The 21,727-nt window shown below is 27.9% G+C and overlaps 2 protein-coding genes across 3 annotated transcripts; one reads left to right on the top strand and one right to left on the bottom strand.

The window, feature by feature from the left end:
- Positions 1-8: 8 nt before the first annotated feature.
- On the top strand, positions 9-19,622 carry LOC100869494 (uncharacterized). 2 transcript variants are annotated; one of them, XM_031920387.2, is made up of 8 exons: positions 9-150; positions 1,090-1,287; positions 9,960-10,223; positions 15,643-15,776; positions 16,268-16,771; positions 16,981-18,036; positions 18,133-18,588; positions 18,883-19,622. In XM_031920387.2, the coding sequence occupies exons 1-8, from the start codon at positions 27-29 to the stop codon at positions 19,060-19,062; spliced, it is 2,916 nt and encodes a 971-aa protein (XP_031776247.2). In that variant the 5' UTR covers positions 9-26; the 3' UTR covers positions 19,063-19,622. The 2 variants fall into 2 exon arrangements, with proteins under 2 accessions (XP_031776247.2, XP_086769582.1); XM_086913456.1 differs by lacking the exon at positions 9,960-10,223.
- Positions 19,261-20,787, bottom strand: LOC105737234 (transmembrane protein 70 homolog, mitochondrial). Its single transcript, XM_012494481.3, has 3 exons — positions 20,492-20,787; positions 19,990-20,373; positions 19,261-19,886 (listed from the first exon to the last, which is right to left on the bottom strand). Exons 1-3 carry the CDS (start codon positions 20,594-20,596, stop codon positions 19,623-19,625), a joined length of 753 nt encoding a protein of 250 aa, XP_012349935.2. The 5' UTR covers positions 20,597-20,787; the 3' UTR covers positions 19,261-19,622.
- Between the last annotated feature and the right edge of the window lie 940 nt (positions 20,788-21,727).

Genomic DNA, 21,727 nt, shown 5'->3' with positions numbered 1-21,727 from the left:
CACGTGCGTTTTTGGGTCTGAGTTACATGAGTTATGAAGACGGAATGCCCGCAGGCGGTAACAGTCGTTTCCGCGGTTACCCAGCGCGGATGTCCGAGCGACAACAGCTCGCGCTTCTTCTTCAAATGACCTCTCAAGAAATAGTTTCAGGTAAAAAGAACGAATATTCCATTTAGAACAAACTCACGCACATTTCATGGACTTCTTTACAACATATAATCGACGATCAAACAATCATCTTATCAATCAATATCGCATGCTTTTATAATGAATATTTTAAATATTGAATAATTAATTTATTTATATTTGCACAAATATATGATATTGATCATAAAATTCACTATAATGTAATTTCACGTTACATTATATAAAAAATGTATTTGACAGCTAAATTTTTCATTTGGTCATAGAACTATGTGTTTATTTATTTTGTTATATTCGAACAAATAACACTCGCACGAACTACGCAGTACTTATGCTTTCCGATAAACACTTAATTTTCTGTTGTATGTATTCATTTTATGGAAATAAACTACAATGCAAAATCGAAGCTAGTTACTTCGCGGGAACGAGTTTTGCCCGCCTGTACTTTCCATTCAGGTCTACCAACCACATAACTTTATACTCAATCCGACCCCGCGGTTGTACTACGAATAGCGCCACCCAACTTTGACAAAGAAAAAAGAAGGGTTATGTAAATGTAGTAATTGATGTGCGCTCGAATTCCCGCCATGAGAGAATTGATCTGATAGTGCCGATTGTCGGTAACTTGGAACTACGATTTATACTAGGAGGCGTTAATACTATTGTATATATTCATACAACATAACTTAAAATTTACATTTATATTTTTATATTATTTATATATACATATTGAAAAATTATTATTCAATAATTTTCTATACAATAGACAAATATAGCACATATATTTATATTATATTTAACATTATATCTATAAAAAATTTAATGTTTTTACCTATATTATGAATTTTTTTATATGAATACCAATATACATGTATTAGCAATTTAAGCAATTTAATAAATAATTTAATAAACATGTGGAAGATTTAATCAATTCATTTTTTTTAGGTGGTAACCGAACGGAAAATACAAATACATCAAATACTACTTCAAGGTCATCAAGTTTACAACAACGAGGGTCAAAAGGTCGCTGGACTAATAAAAATGGGGAATCGGCAGTCCAGGCATCTATCAATCGTAAAGAAGATTTTCGAATGCGACAAATGCTCGTGAATGGATACGATCTCAATACAAAGGAAGCAAATGGTGAGTACCCATAATTCTTGTCATTTTTTATCGTAAGATTTTTATTTTATAAATACATAAAACAAATTATTTTATATTACAAGCTTAGCTTATTCGAATTATACTTTAATTATATTTTGATTAAATGTTTTATAAAGTGAAATTTAAAATATCGAAACAATTTAATTCTAATCAAAATTCAAGCCAAATATATTGAATATAAGTCATTGAATGCGTGAAATATTTTCTAATTATTAATATTAGAATAACGAAATATTACCTGTGTTATGCAAAAAAAAATTACTTTTAATTTATACTTAAATTTTTTATCAATTTTATTCGATAATTTTTTATCTATATATTTTGCATATATTCTTTTTTATTGATCCACTTTAATATTAAAATTCAACTTCTTTTTTTCGCTATTAATAATTTTGAATATAAATCTATAAATTATCGTAAGAATCCTATTTTTTGAAATTTTTACTTCTGAAATCATTTTTAATAAATGATAGCTATAGTGATAGTAATTCTTTATGTATGTATATATTCTTCAACTTATATATACATAATTCAAATATGATAAAAAATTAAAAAGTCTTTTTTTTAAATATTACGGAGTCCATCACCCCTATTCGTTCTTGTATATAGTATAGAGATTCTCGTCGATAAATGAAAGCGACGGTGCACGACCTTCCTAAACGCAGGAAGTCAGCGGGTTCATTCATATACAATCCACCTTCGTTGCTCGGCTACCCTTTCTCTGTCCCGTTTCATTCCATTACCCTTAAAGGTCGAAGAAACGTGTGGAACGGCTACTAAATTTTTTTATTTTTAATTTTTTTAAAATTAATTTAATTTTAAATTACAATAGGCATGAAATTTCACCATTTATTTTAATATTTACTTACTTTTACGTTGAAATTACGTATGAAATATATTAAATTTCTTATTATTTAAAAATATATATTTATGTAATTACGAAAGTTTAATATTACGAAAATAAAAGGGAGAAAGAGAAGAAAATATACAGAATTTAATTAAAAACCGTATTACTGAAAAATGTAATATTTTGTAATTACATTATACGGAAGTGAAAAACGTTGTAGAATTTCATTGAAAATATTTTGTTACTCGTGAAAATTAAAAATTGATGTATTTTAATAAAAAATTATAAGGGAAGAAGAAAAAAGAGATGAAAATAATTTTGAAAATTAAAAAAATTTAATGTAAATTGGTTTCCATTCCTTGAAAATAAAAATGAAATATTTCAATACATTAGAAACATAAAATGAATATAAAAAAACTTTATTAGTATTCCTTTTAATTTTACGAATTGCAATTTTTTTTTATATAAATGAACAATATTTCTTACATGCAAAATTTGAATAAAAACTTTCTCCATAAAAATATTTTTTGTAAAATATCTTCTTTTCAATAAGATAAAAATAGAAGATAAAAATGTTAACGAGAGAAAATTAAGGGGAAAAGTGAAAATGAAAATATAATTACGTCATAAAAGATTCAAATAAACCTTTGCCGTATTTATTCATCTCTTAAAAAAGTTCAAAAAGTAAAAAAATAAAAATGAATCTAGAGATTGAAACGAGTGACATTCCCTTTCAAATAACGCGTGGTATGAACAATAATTCGTTCAGAGATGCTCCGTTGGTCACTTTCCCTTTTAGCGTATCTTGCGATGTTGCATAAGTGGGTTCGAATTTCTAGCAAAATTGAAATTATTCTATAAAGGTAGAACGATATTGTAGGTTACCATAACGTCAGTAGTAGAAGAGAGCAAATAGTGATCTAAGCTGTAAGCTCATATGTGAATATACTATACCGGAGATAATGTCTCCTGCCTATAAGATGCCTAATAGAGTATTCACCAACACTCTAGTCACAGGTGCACGCCTTCCTTGTTGTTCAGAGGGTTGTGGAGGGATGAAACATCCAGCGTGTTGGGCTTGGGAGGGGCGGCAGACAACTCTCGTACAGATCAATACTCGAGACAGGGCCGCACTATACCACATAATTTTTCACTTCTGACTGCTTTAGATCTAGAAATCTCGCGGTTAATATTTCAAATGGATATTTCAGATATTTAGGCTTGAGTTGTATTAACCGTTGTGTTTAGATTAGGTTAAATTAAATTTAAAAAATATATTGATATTATGTATTATTTAAGTATTAGTATATTTGAATGGATTAAAAAAATTGTTTCTTATTGATATATTCTTTTAGTTTCTAATATATTTTCTTTACAAATTTTAATATAGGATTAATTAGAATGTTTTTTTTTTAATTATTAATTTTTATTTTATAAGAAATTATTTATTCTTTATTTTTAAATAATTATTTTCGTTTATACTTGCTTCCATTTCAATGAATAGTTTGTGTTCTTAAAGATCTTTAAAGTAGGCTTCAACCTAGTTTTATAATCACCAAGATATTTACATAGATAATAGTTGGATATAGTATAATATACTAGAAATAGATCTCTGTATAATTTTTTAAATTTGATGAATTTATGTTTAAAATTTATGAGTTTGAATATTAAAAAAATATTTAAATATTTAGAATTAAATAGAAATGTTATGTAATAATCTATAAATATCTATAGCTTTTAGTAATTGCTTAATTTTAATAAAAACATATTGCATATAATTTAATTTTGGTTTTAATTTCAAGAATACCGTATTTTTTTATAATATTAGAAGCAATATTTGACACAGGACTGCAATATATGTGATTCAACTTTAATATTGATGAAACTTAAAGTATAAAATATTCTCTTAAAATATTTTTTAATTTTTTCCTCTATTGATATATAGATTTATTTATAATATTTATTATTATTAATAGTATATATTATTTATAATTTTATTATAATATTAAATATAATAAATTATTGATATGTTTGATGTTTTAATATAAATTTAATCACATTATTAATACTTTAAATAAAAACTTTATTTCTGATGAAAAAATAGTATAATATAAATTTAATAAGTTATATAATAAATAAGATAGATAAAATCTAAATCGCATATTATAAATAGTCTTCTTGAATTAAAAAATTCACATTTAAAAAAATATATAGAATTTCAGTATCAAACATATATATATTATATTATAATTTATTTTAATTGATATAAAGATATTTAAATAATTTTTTAAAAAATTATTTTTATTAGAATATAGAAAATATTATATATCACATATATATATATCTTCAATGCCGTTGTCGTAATTTAACATTTAGACTATTTTAAAAGAAAAATAAATTTACTTTATATATACATATATATTCTATAAATTTAATTTGTTAATATATTTAGACATTAAGCAAATATTCGAATAATTATTCATAATTTATTTTTCAATGTTATTTTGATTCGTGGATCGATTCACTTTCTCTAAATGTTTTCACAATGGTCATTTCTAACGAGAGTTCGGCCCTGGCTTATCTACGAGACGATACCGACGACAAATCCAATGTTTCCACAGAGAATTTCGAACTCGGTTTTAAAGCTGAAGATTCGGTATATCACCGTATCAGACATTCTTGAAGAAGTACAGTCTTTAATGTCAATGGGCGTTGGACTTACATACACATTTAAAAGATTGCCATTGATAATCATTCATATTTCTCTATCTAAACTCATATACAATTTTTTCTATCTCTATTCACATATCATTATTATTATTACATTATACATCTAATATAAAAATATAAATCATTTTTATTTCTATGATAACTAGCTAAAGATCAATGTCCTAACGCAAAAGATATAATATACATGTTTAAATATCAACGATACATTGAAATGATATACGAGCTATAAATATCTATTCACGAATAATCATGCATATATAAAGAATGACGAAGAATTTTTGTTCGAATTCAGTTTCATTTTATATATGATTTATTTTTATTTATTTAGGCTTTCTCCATATATTGAGAAATACGACTTGTCATAGAATTTACAGTTATTTTTTCTAGAATTGCCGAATGTAATTAGATAAAGTTTCGAAATCGAATCTCTAGTATAATATAATTAAAGCGAATGCAGTTTTCATCGGACTGGCTGAAGAAAAGAAGGCGGAATCGGGCGCCGCCCGTGTCTTAAAGCCGATAGACTACTTAAGAAATGACAGGCTTGTTTATCGCGACGTCGTTTCCGATCTATTTTCACTGAGAACCTTGTGTATTCGCATGAAAACAAAACGACACCATTTGTATCTACAATACACCTGTTTTCTATAAAACCTTCCATTTTTAATAAAAAAAATCGCAAATTATTTATGTCGAGATATATATCGAATTTTTTCTTTTTCAATATATTTAATAATATTTTTTAAAAAATAATACCATTTGATTGATTTTCGAATAGAATTTTTTTATATTTTTTTTTTTCAGAAGTATAACAGATATTGTGTTATTATAAATAAAGTATTAACAAGTGATAAAAATAAAAATCATTTCATTGTTTTTTTATGTATTTTAAAAAGGACTTTATGTTTCTGTTTATTAAGAATAATTTAAATGCGATCGATTTACTTTAATCTATAATCATTTTTAAGGAAATAATTTAGAAACAAATGTTTTACGTGAGTCAAGTTGTACGATTTAGTATGTAATTGTAGATGTATCAAATGTAATTAATGTCAATCACGATAATATTCGAAATAATATTTCGAAAATTATTATTACCTGTTTTGGTAATAATATTCTTTATCATTTTACTCTGATTACAATTTCATTTTAGAATTATTTGATTTTTTTTTTTTTTTTTTTTGCTAAATTCAATGAAAATATTCAATATAAATTGATGAAAATCTAGAATTAAATAATATTCTTTAATATTATTGCTGTGTTGCTATTTTTTTTAATGTATTTTCCATTGAATAAATATGTTGTGGAATTTTCCATGTCTTTCTTTCATATAATCTTTCAAAATTCTTTACATCTTCTTCTTCTTCATTTCTTTATTAAAAACTCTTGAAAAACAATTTAGCAATTTATAAAAAAACAATAAGTTAACAATTTGAATAATGATTTCATTAAAATATTCAAGATATCTAAATCATAAGTTAAAAGTTATTCTAATTTTAGATATTTATATTTTTTAATTCTTTAAAAATTCCATTCTAATTGAATTCTTATATTTCAAATATTTTTCTATTATATTATTATTTATTTTTTCCTTGTCGATTACAATATAGTGTGGTATGTTCATTATCATAGAATTGTTTCTTGATCTTAAATCTATATTATACATATTGGAATATTTCTACATCTTTTAGCTGATAATTATCAAGAATACATAATGATTGTACAATCCATAATGGAAATTATCAAGTTGTTTACTGTACGTATCAGTTAAAAATTTCAAATGTGAACGATGTTTTTTTACACAGTATTAATCTATTGTCTATGCGCCATCTACATACTTAGATGGTTTATTTAGATGGTTTTCTGTTTTCTGTAATAAGAAAAAATAAAAAAAGAAATTATTCGTTAAAAATTAAACTACGATAAATAGGAAATATATTTCATTAAATAAGATACGTGGTATGAAAGAAATGAAAATAAAAGTATTAAATCTTGAAATTGAACATTCTTTTAGTTCCATCTTTGCCCATAAATGGCCAGCTTTATTCTAACAGCAGAGATATCGATCGGGAAGAAAACCGACGAATGTCGCAACTTCTCGACAAGAATCGCACACCACAAGTTTACATGACAGTTCACAAGATGTTCGTATTCGGTCCCCTTTATGGGTGTGCTCAGCGAACGTCGACTACTTGGAAAGTGTCGCATTTTTTTTATCCAGAATACGCAGATACTTGGAAACACTTCTTTTAGTCATTAACCTTCAAATGTTGAAATTTAACGGATGGATTGAATATGGATGCAAATGAATTAAATATTTTCCCTTTTTAATTTTTTATATATTTATCTTTATTTTTTTGATTCTTTTCTTATTGGATATTTTCTTAATAATTTGGAAGATCGAGAAATTGTTCACATCAATATTTTTAAATTTCTAGAAATTTCTAGAAATATTTAGAAATATTAATTTTTACGATATCTCATAATTATTGAGATAAAAATGTTTATTTAGTTGAAATGATAATACACTTCATTCTGTTGTAATTCATTATTTATTTAAAAAAGAATATTTTGAAAAATATTAATAAATATAATATTATTAAATATAAAAATATTTAAATATAATAAGAATTTTTAATTGTTATATTTAATTGAGTCATACTTTTTTACATTATTTATAAATATTAATAAATATTATATATATTTGTATATATTAAAATTTTAATAATTACAATTTATAATTTCGATTAAGACATTGGTTGGGAAACATTGATTTATTAAAGCATTTAAATTTCTCAATATTTTGTTCACTATATAATAATTAAAAAAGAAACATAAGAAAGGAAGGATTTGACATTGTGAAAATACTATTGTCAAGAAATTATATCTTTCCTTCCATTTTCATCATATCTGGTTGCAAACAATCAGTTTATAATACTTAAAATTAGATAATCAGAAAAAAAGAAATAATAAAAAACAAAGAAATTATGGCAATTATGCTAGTCTCTCTCCTTTAAAGTAAACATTGTTTTTCATGTGTGTAAATACCCTAAGAGTCTCGTTCCTTTCGTATTCGCATAGTAAGCCACACGTTAACCAAGCATGCCAGTCTTTTCCCCATAGAAGTTTGACACTACTGAATCATGTTTTCACTTTTCCACTCGTTCTACACTTCCTTTGTTTCCCATTTCCTACTTCCTTTTTTCTATATCTCATTTATTTTTCTTGCTCTCCATTACGATTATGATCACTGTGAATATCGCTGATTTTATATTCTTGAAAGATTTTATCGTCGCTGATTCTCTTTTGGGAGACATGCACAGCCATTTTGATTTATTACACTATTACAGTCTGATCAATTTACACAATCATTGTATAAGATATTTTATAATTCTTTGTTTTGTTGAAATAAACAATTTTTAAGCATTTATAAATTTGTAAATTTCAAATATATTCATATTATTTCAGAGAAGGAAATTAATTCTACTAAAAATATTAGATAAATAAAAAATCTTTATTAGATAAATAAAAAACTGAGAATAATCTCTTTGAAATTTTCTTTAGAATTTGTCTATAATTGAAATATACATATATATCAATATAAAAAAAAATAAATAATAAATGATTGTGAAATTCATTTTAATTCTGTAGAAATATAAAATCACTATCAGAGCAAGTTTCTAAATTTATTAATTCATTTCTCTTGGTCATTTAAAAAAAAATTTAAAAAAGAAAGAAAGGATAATTCATCGCGATCTTTCTTTAACTTCTCATTGCCATTGTCAGAAATAGTATTTTTGGTTATGAAAAACAAAATTTTTACGCTTTTTTTTTTACATAAATGAATGCTTATACCCTTTTTTGGCTCAGAGCGCGCGAATACACTCGGAAAGTAAGTAAGCGATAATGCGACTGGTGTGCTGAGCGCAGGAGCGGCACGTGAGGAAATGCTAGCACTGACACATGTGCAGATACAGGATATAACTATAGGATGCGTATACTTCATATACAGATATCATGGTCGAACACAATTGCACACTTTCTGCAGTTTAGACCGTCTTGTAGAGCGCACGACCGACGGTGTCGTTGGCGGGATCAGCTTGCGTTCGATTGGTGAAAAAGAGCGTTCTTGGTTCATCGTTGGTGGGGATGTAGAGAAAGGCGGAGCCAATCGTCGACATAGCGACGCAACATGGCTACTAGTTCGCGAGGGGCCGTGTTCGCGTGCACGTCGAGCACGTACACGTACGGACTTTCCCCCGGCGGACCGACAGATGTCGCCTTGATTGCCTTTGAATCGTCAAGATCGGCGTGACAATTGGCCCACAAGAAAAAAAAGGAAACTGAGAAAGAATCTATTTATTGTAAAAAGAAAAAACATAATCGAATATCAAAATCATGTGTGAAAATGAATTGAAATGAGATTCAACATTACCTATAATATCAAGTTTTAGAAGATACTGACAATGATGATAATTTATCTATCATATTTCGAAATATCAAAACTCCTGATGGACTTTTCAAAATATTTTTTCTCGTGGAAGAAACCATTTGTTACCAATTAATTATCATTTAATCACGTGCATTGTGTGTTATTGTGTGTATCGTTGACAAAACGTGTGAGAAAAAGAATAACTGGAATCTTTTTTAGACATATATATATATATACAAAACAGTGAAAATACTAGTCAAATCTCAGGAAATGTGTATAAAGTGTGTGTAATTAATCTATTGAGCCTAAAAATTTGTGCAAAACTATTAAGTGTTCTCGTCCTTCGTATTGTTTACAAACTAACTTACAAAATTTAGGTGAAATGAAAATATTAATCTAATAGGAAAGAAAAAGAGATGGAGATATTAGTTCTCTTTTTTAGGACACTGACCAAGTAAATTCGAAATATAAAAAAATATTGTGTATATTCTGCTGAATATTTTATCATTTCATCACAGCTGTTTCATTGTTCCTATAATCTACATTGTATTTTTATCAACATCAAGATATTTCAAACATTTAGAACGTGTTTTTGGAAAATCACGTATGTAAGATTTTATTTCTATTTTATTTATAATACAGATATTACAGGTGTGAGTTCACCTGATGAAAGTACAACAGTTGCTCCTGATAGCCCATGCTCTCCGGCTGAAACAAGCACATCAGCGTCGTCACACGAACAACAAGAACAGGAACAACAGCAGCAACAACTTTACGAACATCACCATTCTCAATTTCAACAACAGCAGCAACGTACGACCGGAAGTGCGCCAGCCGCTGCACTGCACGTTGCTGAGGACAGTGGAGCCCCCTGTGAGATGCGGAGGACACCACCGCAAAATAAAGGTGAGTCTGTATGCACAAACTGTTATTATTTATTATTATAAATATAAAAAATTTATATTTCAAATTTAATTTTAATGCGCTTTAATTTTCACATATAATTAAGTTTGCTTTTCATTTTATAAATTTCTTTTTTTATATTGAATATATAGAAACAATAAATATTATTGTAAAAGATTTTGCAATTAATATAAAATTACTATTGAATATAATAAACATATCCAATCTTATGTACGGTAATATATATTTTGAATAATGCTTAAATTTAAATTAATTTTGAAATGTTTTAAAATTCTAGTTTTATATAAATTAATATTAGAAAGAAATTCTTACTTTTTAAAATTTTAAGTTTTCAATATAACACTAATTAATATTAATAATGAAATATATTTACGATGTTTTGTATATTACAAAATTATAATATTAATTTAAAAATTATTAAAGAATAGAATAGAAAATTCATATATTTTACTAATTTTTTAAAATATTTTTATTTATTAATAATAAAATATTTAATACATTTGTTGTGCTGTTTCATCGATATGATAAATATCGCACTTATCGACATAGCTGCTATTAAATATGAATGAATTTGACAATCATGTCAAATATATATAATTAGAAATATAAAAATTTTATGTTTATATTTATTTTTATTTATTTATATTTTACAATTGATATTATACGATACAAATACCTTGTTATATTAAATTGCAATTATAAAAATTGATAATTAATCATATAATAAATAAATTTAAATAGATGATAGGAATATGATTTAATATTTTTATTTTATTTAGAAATATGTTTTTTTCATAAACCTTCCTTTGTTTTTTATGAAATTGTTGATTTGTTTTTTATGAAATAATATTATTTATTTATTCATATTTTTAATATATGTGTTTAATTGTAAAAGTTTTATATGAATTTATAATTCAATAAGAAACAATAAAATATAATATGTAAAAGATATATAAAGGTATATATTTAATAATCGAAACAGTTTGCATCTTGACAGATATCTAGAAAAAATTATTAAAAAGATAAAATTATAAAACAGGAAAACTATTGTTTTTTTTTTTTTTATTCTCATATTGAACGCAATGAAAAATTATTTTTTTAAATATTATTTTTAATTGTATTATACAATTATGTATTATGTATATGAATGTATTATACAATATATAATACGTTATTACAATTAACAAGATCTTTCTTTTAAGTGGGAAATTAGATGCATTATAAATATTTAACACGGTTATAACGCGCGTGCGCATACAATGTACCGCTTGTGTAGCGAATGAACACGCGTGAGCGTGCAATCACTACCGATCGGTAATAATAGCGAGCGATGCAGAAACACCATTTAATTAAACGTGACATTCCCCAGTAGTGACGCGTCGGTATCGTGCGCGCGATGCAGTGCCGCGCCTGGTAGAAGTTGGTTGAGACGGAGACGCGGCGACACAGTCGCGAGCGGGCTCCTCTCTCTCTTAGCTCTCTCAGTGTCTTCGCTCTGGCGCGTTATGTGGGAGCCGTGCGAGTGGCAGTAGTGTACACACGCTGCTTCGACGGCTACTGAACTTCTTGCTTGTCGTCACACTTGATCATAATATTATTCTTCCTGTCCACTCGTGATAATCTATTGAGGATCTTCATATCCTCACAATCCGTGCTAGTCGGTGATCCGTCGCAGGAACAGGTATGCGCTCGTGGCTACGTTCGTCTACGCTTGAAACCCTCTGGCTACTATCGGATGACCCAAAAGTACCGTTACTAGCAAGTACTCTCGACCACGTGGCTCAGCGCGTGTTTCTACAATCTTAACGTGCGTCGTTCTATCGAGTCGTCTTCTTTACGACATCGATATTAACCTATTTGAAAGAAGTGTCATTCGCGAACCAGGATTGCCGAACCTTGGAATACATCTCCTCGCTGGTCTCTTTGCTGTCGAACAAGAGAGGGACAAAGGCAGACTTCTCTGAGGTAAGAGAGAAAGGAGTGTGCAAGAGAAGGGGGAGAAAAAGAGGGAGAATGTGAGGAGTGAGAGAGAGGAAGCACGCTGACTGGCAAGTATACATTGGACACGTTTGCGCTCGCGGGCTGCGTCCATCGACACCACTAGGGTGATCGTACCTCCGAAAGGGGTCTGTGTTGCAGTTATTGCAACAGTGCACCATTTTCTAACAAGCTCGCTCGAATTATTGTATTTATATTTCCTTGTTTTTTCTTTGCAATTTAATAATTGAATATATTCTACGCATTGTGTTGAATGTTGTAGAAAAGGTATACAAATGTCTAAATGATTTATATTCGTGATTAATACTTTTAAGTTTTGTTATCGTTGATGTTGAAACGTATACTAACATAAAAATCGTGTCGATATCGTTGTCACAGTTTTATTGATCGTTAACAAAGTCAAATTGAAGTCTGGAAAATATTTAACCGCGGCAATTAAATGTACGTGTATAGTGAGGAACAAAACCGGTTGCGTACTTTGTCTCATGCATTTCACAGAACATGTTGGAAACACGATATACTGCGTTCAGTACGTTTGCTTTCAGTGTAGCAAAATCTTTTAAACTTCAACCGAAGCGATGTGCTAATCTTTTTGAAATATAAATCAGACAGATAGATCGTAGGAGGATAGACAGCGACATTTTACGGAGTCATATTTCAGCTGACCTTGATTCTCGTTATAACATTTCGTCATTCTACTAATCGATAAGTAGATTTAAATCAGTACTTCACTTATCAATCAAATATTATGAATTGTCAATTTCTAAATCTTATTTAAATCATATATCTTTTAATGATGTTAATATTAATATACATTTTTCGAATTTTTATGTAAAATCGTTTTTTTTAAAGAGAATGATTAAAATTGCAAAGCTTATATAAAATATTATAAATCGTTTAATTTTTATATAATAACTCATGTGTCACAACATAGGTATTAAAAAACAATTGTCATTTGTATAGTTTGTACAGTTTATGTCATCGGTTGTATTATTATCTTTGTGCAGCAAGTTAATGAACTTCTCATGGCAAACTATATTCGATAAAACATATGTTATCGGTCAAAAAGATTGTGATATTTTATTCATCCAATAAAAACTTGCGTTTGGTTCGTGTTTTGCAAGGTCAGGAATGGCGAAGGAAATAAAGAAGAAATATTTCTAATGAATTCCTTCTAATGATATATAAAACAGATTTGCGTGTATTTTCTTTTTATTAATTACATTTTTAGCTATCTTATCGATATTTAATATCTGTCATTATAGTTAATCTCTTCTATGTATTAAATAATATCGTAAAAATTCACTTATTATTTATATTAATCGTGTTATCTTGTGTAATATTTGCTATGTAGATTATATATTAATTATCGCCATAATATATGCAACTAAGAAATCATAGCGCTCGAAAGTTTTTTGAATACATTGGTAATTCTATCCTTTAAAGATAGATTTCTTCTATCATCTAGGAAGTGTGAGAATGAAATACACACTACGAAATAATATACGTTGCATTCCGAGAAGCATGTATGTTGAATATACCGTGATATTTACGTATCATCATTTCGCAGTAAGAATGTTCCACAAATATGTACTCTCTTTCTAGATAATATTACGCTACGTGCCTTCACGTATCGCGACACTAGCGATAAACATACTCGCTTGTACGGTTAAAAAGAGCATCGATTAATTTGAAGTGTCCATTATATTTGGGTTGCGATTCGAAAATATTATTTGTCAATTTTAATTGACAGAATATACGATAATTTTTATTAAATGTAATAATAATTTAATGTTGATAAAAAAGTTAAAAATTGTTATAATATCAATATTTAAATTTCAAAATTTTATTGTAAAAATTAAATATAAAATTCTATTCATATATAACGTAAATAAAACGTACATTTTTAAATTAAAAATTTTTTTTATTTTGTTATTATTTACATTTTTCTTTTAATTCAAATATTATTTAGATCTGCCTCTTCAATTTGCTGAATCGAAATGATAATTTTTTTAAACAGTATAAATCAAGTGAACGAGATATAATAATTAAAAATATTGGATCCGTATAGGGTGAAACTATTTCCGCGAATCGTTAATATTGTAAAAGCGGCGAATAGTCACGAATTCATTGACTAGTGAAGTTGATGTATTTTAGGATACACTATTCGCAAGCGCCAAGTTTCATTGGCACAATTCCCTCTTTCACGAGAGCGATAGAGAAAGGAGATACCGCATGGGAGGGGGAACCACGATCAATGACCAAAAGAGATCTTAATAAAAGTACTGTGTTATTTACCGTGTAAGATTATTGTTAAATCGATATTAACATAATGTATTCGCGCATTTCGACATATAATACATTGGTCTGAATTCTGAAATTATATACGTGACGTTGTGTTAACTCGTAGATTCAATTATATATTGATCGAGAGCAGTGCTTGCGTCAGCCTCGCTTTCAACATTACACGGTATCCTAGTATCTCTCGAAACAAGCGTTCTGTGAAATCATCGGGACAAGCCTCGCGTTATTGCTTCGCCGTGAAATCCGTTTTCCCGCTCGGATCCCGCGAATCTCTCTCGGGCGAATTCCGCCCTGTTAAAATACACTCTAAACGATGAATGTAATATCTCGCGATAAATCTTTTCATAATGAATATACGCTTGTCACGTATATCATAATTTTAACATTCCATTTACATTCATCTCTTAATCGAAGCATCGAATTTCATTCGTCTTATCGAACGAAATTGTTTGCTGCAGATAATTGTAAAAATTGATTTATGTATATGTATATATATATATATGCGTATAAAAATGAAATTCCTCAATAATCGTATTTGAAAAAAATATGTACGATAGCGTGATAAAAATTTCAAAATGTATTTGCTAAGAGATTCGATCACACTGGACGTTAAGCTCCACTTATTATACTGATCATGCAGCGTACCGCATCGACTCGAATAAAGAGTTTAATGGCATGCCTTCCTGTAACGCGATCGTCCGGTAAAAGGCCACTAATGAATCGATCGCGGATCGGGAAGCTCTCTTGCCTCCCCCCCTCACCCTCCCCATTCCCCTCGAGAAACTTGTTCTCCTGGGGGTCCCTGTGATTAACAGCCATACTCTCGATGATCGCAAGCAGCGACTCATTCCTCTCTAAATCTCTTACCATCCTTGTCCTTCCCTCTTCGAATGCCCATCCTCCTTTCCCCACCTATCTTCCATTTCCTTCTCTCCCTGTATCCGCCAACCATCTTCTCTCTCTCTCTCTCCTTCATTCCTTCAACCGTCCTCTATGCTCTGCCTCGATGCCGGAGGAGCGTATACTGGCTTCGTGGAAACTTATTCCCCCGATATTTCGTTGTTGTTCTTGCAATTAACCGAGATTTTGTTCTGCACAGTCGATAGATCGGGAACCGGGCAGTCTGGAAGCTCGCCGAGGGTGACGCTTCGGCTCAACCAGGTGAGAGGAGCGAGGGATGAAAAAAAAGGAGGGGGTACTGCTAACTCCCGTCAGGGCGGCATGAACGCACAGGTATATGTAAATGTGTTACTTATGCATATGTGTTTATACATATAGTAGTCTAGTTATTATCGGTAGTTTATTTAATTAATTTTCCATAAAACGGGGGTTCACCGATTTTGATTGTTATGAATAATATTAACTCTCGATTCTTTTAGAAAATATTGATTATTGATAGATATTTTAATAAATGTATTATTAGTTTTATTTAGTTTATTTATTTATTATTTGTTTAAATATAGATTTAAAAAATGCAATGCGATTAGCAAAAAGGACTAAGGTCATTTACAAAACATGATGATAAGTGTTATGTATTGCGAAGTTTACTACAAGTAATACACGATAACGTAAAAAAATTCTAATGAGGAAAAGAAAATTATATTTTACATTGCTTTTAATAATGATAACGAATATATATGATTCACGCATTGTATCATTTTCATGTGTAAAAATTTTATTTATTTATTTATTTTTTTTTTTTAATAAAAAAATAATATTTGTAGAATCAAGGTCAAATGGAAACTTCATCGAAGACGTCATCAAACGTCTCGTCAGGGACCGTGAATGCCGTCTCGGGTTCCAGTACCTCTGGAAACACATCGTCTACCAGTGATAGTAGCGACGTGTATGAATTCAAAAGTTCGAAAGAACCCACACCAGTTAGAGGTGCAAGCTCATCACCAAACCCTAATCCCGAGAAAGATAAAGATGGTGGCAAGTCTGTTGGCAATCAAGGAGGACAGAATGGTGGTAACAACGTGTCTACCGCTAATAGTGCAACATCTTCCGGTGAAACAACAACCGCATCGATTACTACCGATGATGCTCCTGCGGTTTCAGCATCACCTTCGTCTAAGCGTGCGTTTGAAAACGATAATACAGAAGAGCAGGATGAAGAGAATCGTCGAAAGAAACGAAAAGATTCCGAACCTATAAAAGAAAATTTAAAAAGCACTACCACAGGCAGACAAAGTACTAGTAGAAATACTACTAACACTGTGGAAAAGGTTCGTTTATTATTAATTATTAGTTATTATATAAGGCATTAGTAGTATAAGATAAATATAAAATAATTGTTAATTTATTTTAAAAATCTTAACTATTAGCAAAATAAAACTTTTTTTCTGTTAAAATAATAAATAGACTGAATTATTTATTTAGAAGATTTTGCGATTAATAAGTAAAAATAAATTTTGAAATTTTGTTTTTTTCACAGTGTACAAAATCAGGTAAACAAGGATCTGGAACAAGTTCGAGTAAAAGTAATCAAAATACAACCTCAATTAGTACTGACAGGAAAAGTCCAAGTTCTTCAATGGCAAGTAGTCCAAAACCATCAAATCCTTCTGGTTCGACAACTAATTCTAAAACAACTACACCAGCACCTCCAGAATCTGATGGCGAAGATGATCGATCGAAAGGATCAGATTCCAATTCAGCTCCTAAAGTACCACCTTTAAAAATAGTTATTCCACAAAGTACAACGTCTGAACAAGAACAAGGTAACAGAAACGGAAAGAGTACATCTAATAGGAGTCATCAGTTACCTTATGTAGTTGCCAGTTCTAATAGTAATGATTCAACGGATAAAGATCAGAGTCAATCAACTAGTGGAACAACAAGTCCTACAGAAAGTGGAAATAGTACTAAAAATGAAGATAAGAAAGATTTCAGTGGTGCTTTGCACGGAGAAGAAAGATCAACGCATCACCAAAGAGTACTCAGAAGTTCACATAGATCTGGTAATGGCAATAATGGGTCAATGACTTTGAAAGAAAACTCTTCTTCTACAGGCAATGGAAATTATTCAAACTCATCTCCATTACCAGTATCTTCGACAGATCGTTCCAATAATTCATCACCACAGCAAAGGCATCATTCACCAACACCTGAGACTACTAATTCTGAATCAAACAAAAATACCTCGACAGAAATTTCAAACAGTGGTGTTACTTCAAAAACAAATATTATGACAGAAAAATCAGAAAAAAATACCGAAACTGGTGGAAAATGTCAGAAAGATAATGGAACTGAGAATTCCGAAAATACTTCTACAACTACCTCATCCACAACAACAAATATAGGCACCCCGGCACCACCTGTTGAACTTCATCCTAGGAAAAGAAAAATGAAACCTAATAAAGAAGCACAACAAGCTGCTACAGCTGCTTCTAATGAAGCATCTGAAGCAACAAATACAGGCCCAGAAGTTCATCCACATGATCAACCAATTACTAATTGTTATCAATTGTTTTTAAATATTAGAAAGCAGGTTTGTATATTTACTATTTTTAATATATGTTGAAATTTATCTAAAAAACGTTGAAATTTCTGTGTAAGATATTTGCACTATTTTTATTTTTTTTAGATCGAACGAAGAAGAAAAGGTCTTTTTCCAGTTCAACCAAAACCACCTCAGGGTTTCAAGGATTATTTAATGAATCGTTGTACATATGTATTGGCTGGAAATGCAAATAAAGAGCCAAACGTTAATCCTCCGGTTGGATTACAAGGCGCTATGAAAGACTTGTATATTGAACAAGAAAAAGAAAGATATCGTCTCAGAATGCAACATGTTGTTGAAAAAGAAAAGCTAGTTTTATCAGTAGAACAAGAAATTCTTAGAGTACATGGTAGAGCTGCTAGAGCTCTGGCCAATCAATCCCTTCCTTTTTCTGTTTGTACCATATTAAAAGATGAGGAAGTGTATAATGTTATTACACCAGAACAAGAAGAAAAAGATAGAAATGCAAGGAGTAGATATAATGGTAGATTATTTTTGAGTTGGTTACAAGATGTAGATGACAAATGGGAAAAGATCAAGGTAAAAATTAGGATATTGTATATATTTATATTACATTTATATATTTATATTATTTATATTATATTTATACCTGAATTGTTATGTAGATACTCGTAAATTCATACTTTATCTTTAATTTTAGTTAAATTAAATTGTTATATAAAAACCAATTGATAAGCATTTTTTCATGTTTGTCAGTTTAAAAAATGTAATACATTAATAAATAATATTATTAATATTATTGCATTTATCTAAAAGATAATATGAATTGGAATATAAATATAAATATTAAGAAAAAAAATTATATTATTTTAGGAAGCAATGTTATTAAGGCATCACAATGAAGCTGAATCATTACATGCTGTACAAAGAATGGATTGGGAATGGAAATTAAAAGAAGTTGGATTATGTGAATTTAAAGCAACACCTCAAATAGAAGATATTCATGTTCCAATGGTACATGTTTCAGATGATTTCGATTTGCTCCCAGCTTAATGTACAATAATTGCACAATTTACTCGTCGTAAATATTTCTTTTATACCTTTGAAATAATGTCAAAGTGTATAATTATAATCTGTGATCTCTTTAATAAAACGTACTCGCCGTTTTTACACGGTTACGAAATTATATTGTACTACTTTTAAAACTATTATTAAGTATGGAGGCTATATTTAAAAAATATTTGACTTTAATTAAATTGCAATATTATATCATTTTTAATGAATTTCTCTAAATTTACATACATTAAGATTACATATACATTATTTTGTTCATGTTTATTATTTAACATGTTTTATTCATAGATTATGTCATTAAAGGAATGAACAAATGAAAATTATAAATATTGACTAGGGATTTGTAATATTCTGCAAATTCAACACTTAACAAATCTTATGTGTTAATATTTTGGTATTATATTTTTCAGTATATACAGTCTCTTTGTAATATGATGATGTATATATTTTGTACCTAGCAACTTATATACTGCTTTTAAATAATGTATAAAAACTATAGACTAAAATGCCATGTAATAAATGAAACTATACAAGTTAAATTATTTTTTTTCTATCAAATTTTCATTTTTGTTTTCTATTTGAAGATTTGTATTAATAATTGGAGATTGATTGATTGAATTTACATTTAATGATTCCATTTGAAAATCGATGGGTTTATTATAATTCATTATAGTAAAATAGTGTTCACGATTTATAAAATTTTCTTGCACAAAAAATAAGGGTTTATTTTTTACATAGCAAGTTGACAGTGGTAATGTAAAATTATATTTACTTTCAGTTACATCATTTGGAGTAAATTTTATCTGCAATATACAAATAATTAGATTGTATAAATTATATTAATAAATAAATAATAGTTATTAGTAAATAATTAATAAATAATAGTAATATTAAAAACATAAATACCGTTTTACGTCTGAGAAATAATGTATATATTGTAGCACTATATTTTTCTTCTTTAGGATAATAATGCATTTCAATCACATATCTTTTTGTTGCCAAATGTACGAAAAAAGGATTTGCTATAGTAAATAAATTGAACAATGTCAAAATTGCTATTACACTTGCTAGACTATCTTCTTCTATGAGCTTCATAAATATATATGGTTGAGCAATTGTTGATATTGTTGTTGTCAGTAAAGAAAGTATTTTAATGCTACTGATTTTATTTTTCATTGTTCCTATATATATTAGTTCTTTATCTTCTTTATTATTTTTATCAGAAAAATGTCTTACTTGCAAAAATGGTGTATATTTTTGAATACATCTATTATATTCCCTTGTTATGTTCTGCAGAATAAAATAAAATTTTAAAATATATAAATGCATATTTAAGAATATTCACTTTTCAAAATTACTATATATATTGATAATTATATTATTTTAAAATAAAATAAAAATTTCTAACCTTGGTGTTACTATATTTACAATACATAGAAATTCTGAATAATACAATTTCTTGCATAAACAATTTTCTTCGGCTTAAAATCCAATTTCGTAATAATAAAACCATGATTAATAATTAATAATAGATTCTTCTTCTTTCTTTAGATACTCAAATATCTAGGTAAGTATTTTAGACCGTCACGTCAAGGAATTAACTTCAAGCACAAACAAGATATAAAGTAGACCTACCATATTGCAGAAATTTGTATTCCATGTCTAAATTATCGATCACGTAAAAAATTGAAGGATTTGATCAGCAACTGAATGAAAATTAGACATTATACATATATTTTTATGTCACATAGTTCGACGATTACGAATTTCTTATTTTTAGTATATATATAAAGTTGATACAAATGAAGTTTAAAATAGATTTAAAAATATATATAAAATTATTATATTATGACTTGACTAACAAAGTAGTTGATCTATATTAAATTAGATATAAGAATAAAGCAAATTATGCAACACATTTTTGTAACTCAAATTCCTATGACATTAGAACTCTATTATCATTTTTATATCATTCGTATCATCAAGAATGCGGAATTTGATTGTGACAGCATTTTGACGTTTATTTCAGTGGGAATTATAAATAACGAATAAAATAAAGAATATATATTTTAAAATAATAAAAATATATAAAACAATTAATTATTTAAGATTAGTTAATGAAATAGTAATAAGAAAAAATGATCTAGATTAATTACTTGAATTTTTTTAATAATAATTATTATTGATTAATTAATATTAGTTATATAATAATATATATATTAATATATAATACATATTTTTAAAAAGGAAAATTAGCAACTTCATTATAAAATAAACATTTGATTCATCACAAATAAGAATCTATAATTTCATCTCAAAAGAAATATAAAAATTATCTTGTTTGTAACAGTGAATATAAGAATTATATTCAATTTAATCACAAGATAAAAAAAGTTAAAAAAAGTTGAAGTTAAAAAAGTTATATTTGAATTTATCTTATGTTTTCATAAAATTCATGAAATTTTATTTCGATTAATTATTATATTTTTCGAAATAATATTTAAGATTTTTATTTATTTAAAAAAGTTATTTTTTATATATTTTTAAATGTTATATACTTTAAATATAATTTTTAATTAATAAATATAATTTTTTATTTTTTTTCTTCATAGTTTATTGTCTGGTATATTTTCTTTATAATTTG

Source organism: Apis florea, unplaced genomic scaffold (assembly GCF_048593485.1).
Source record: "Apis florea isolate Af1SG1 unplaced genomic scaffold, ASM4859348v1 contig_3496_pilon, whole genome shotgun sequence".
NCBI lineage: Eukaryota > Metazoa > Arthropoda > Insecta > Hymenoptera > Apidae > Apis > Apis florea.
Note: the sequence above shows the minus strand (reverse complement) of the source record. Positions and strands in the feature narration are given on the sequence as shown.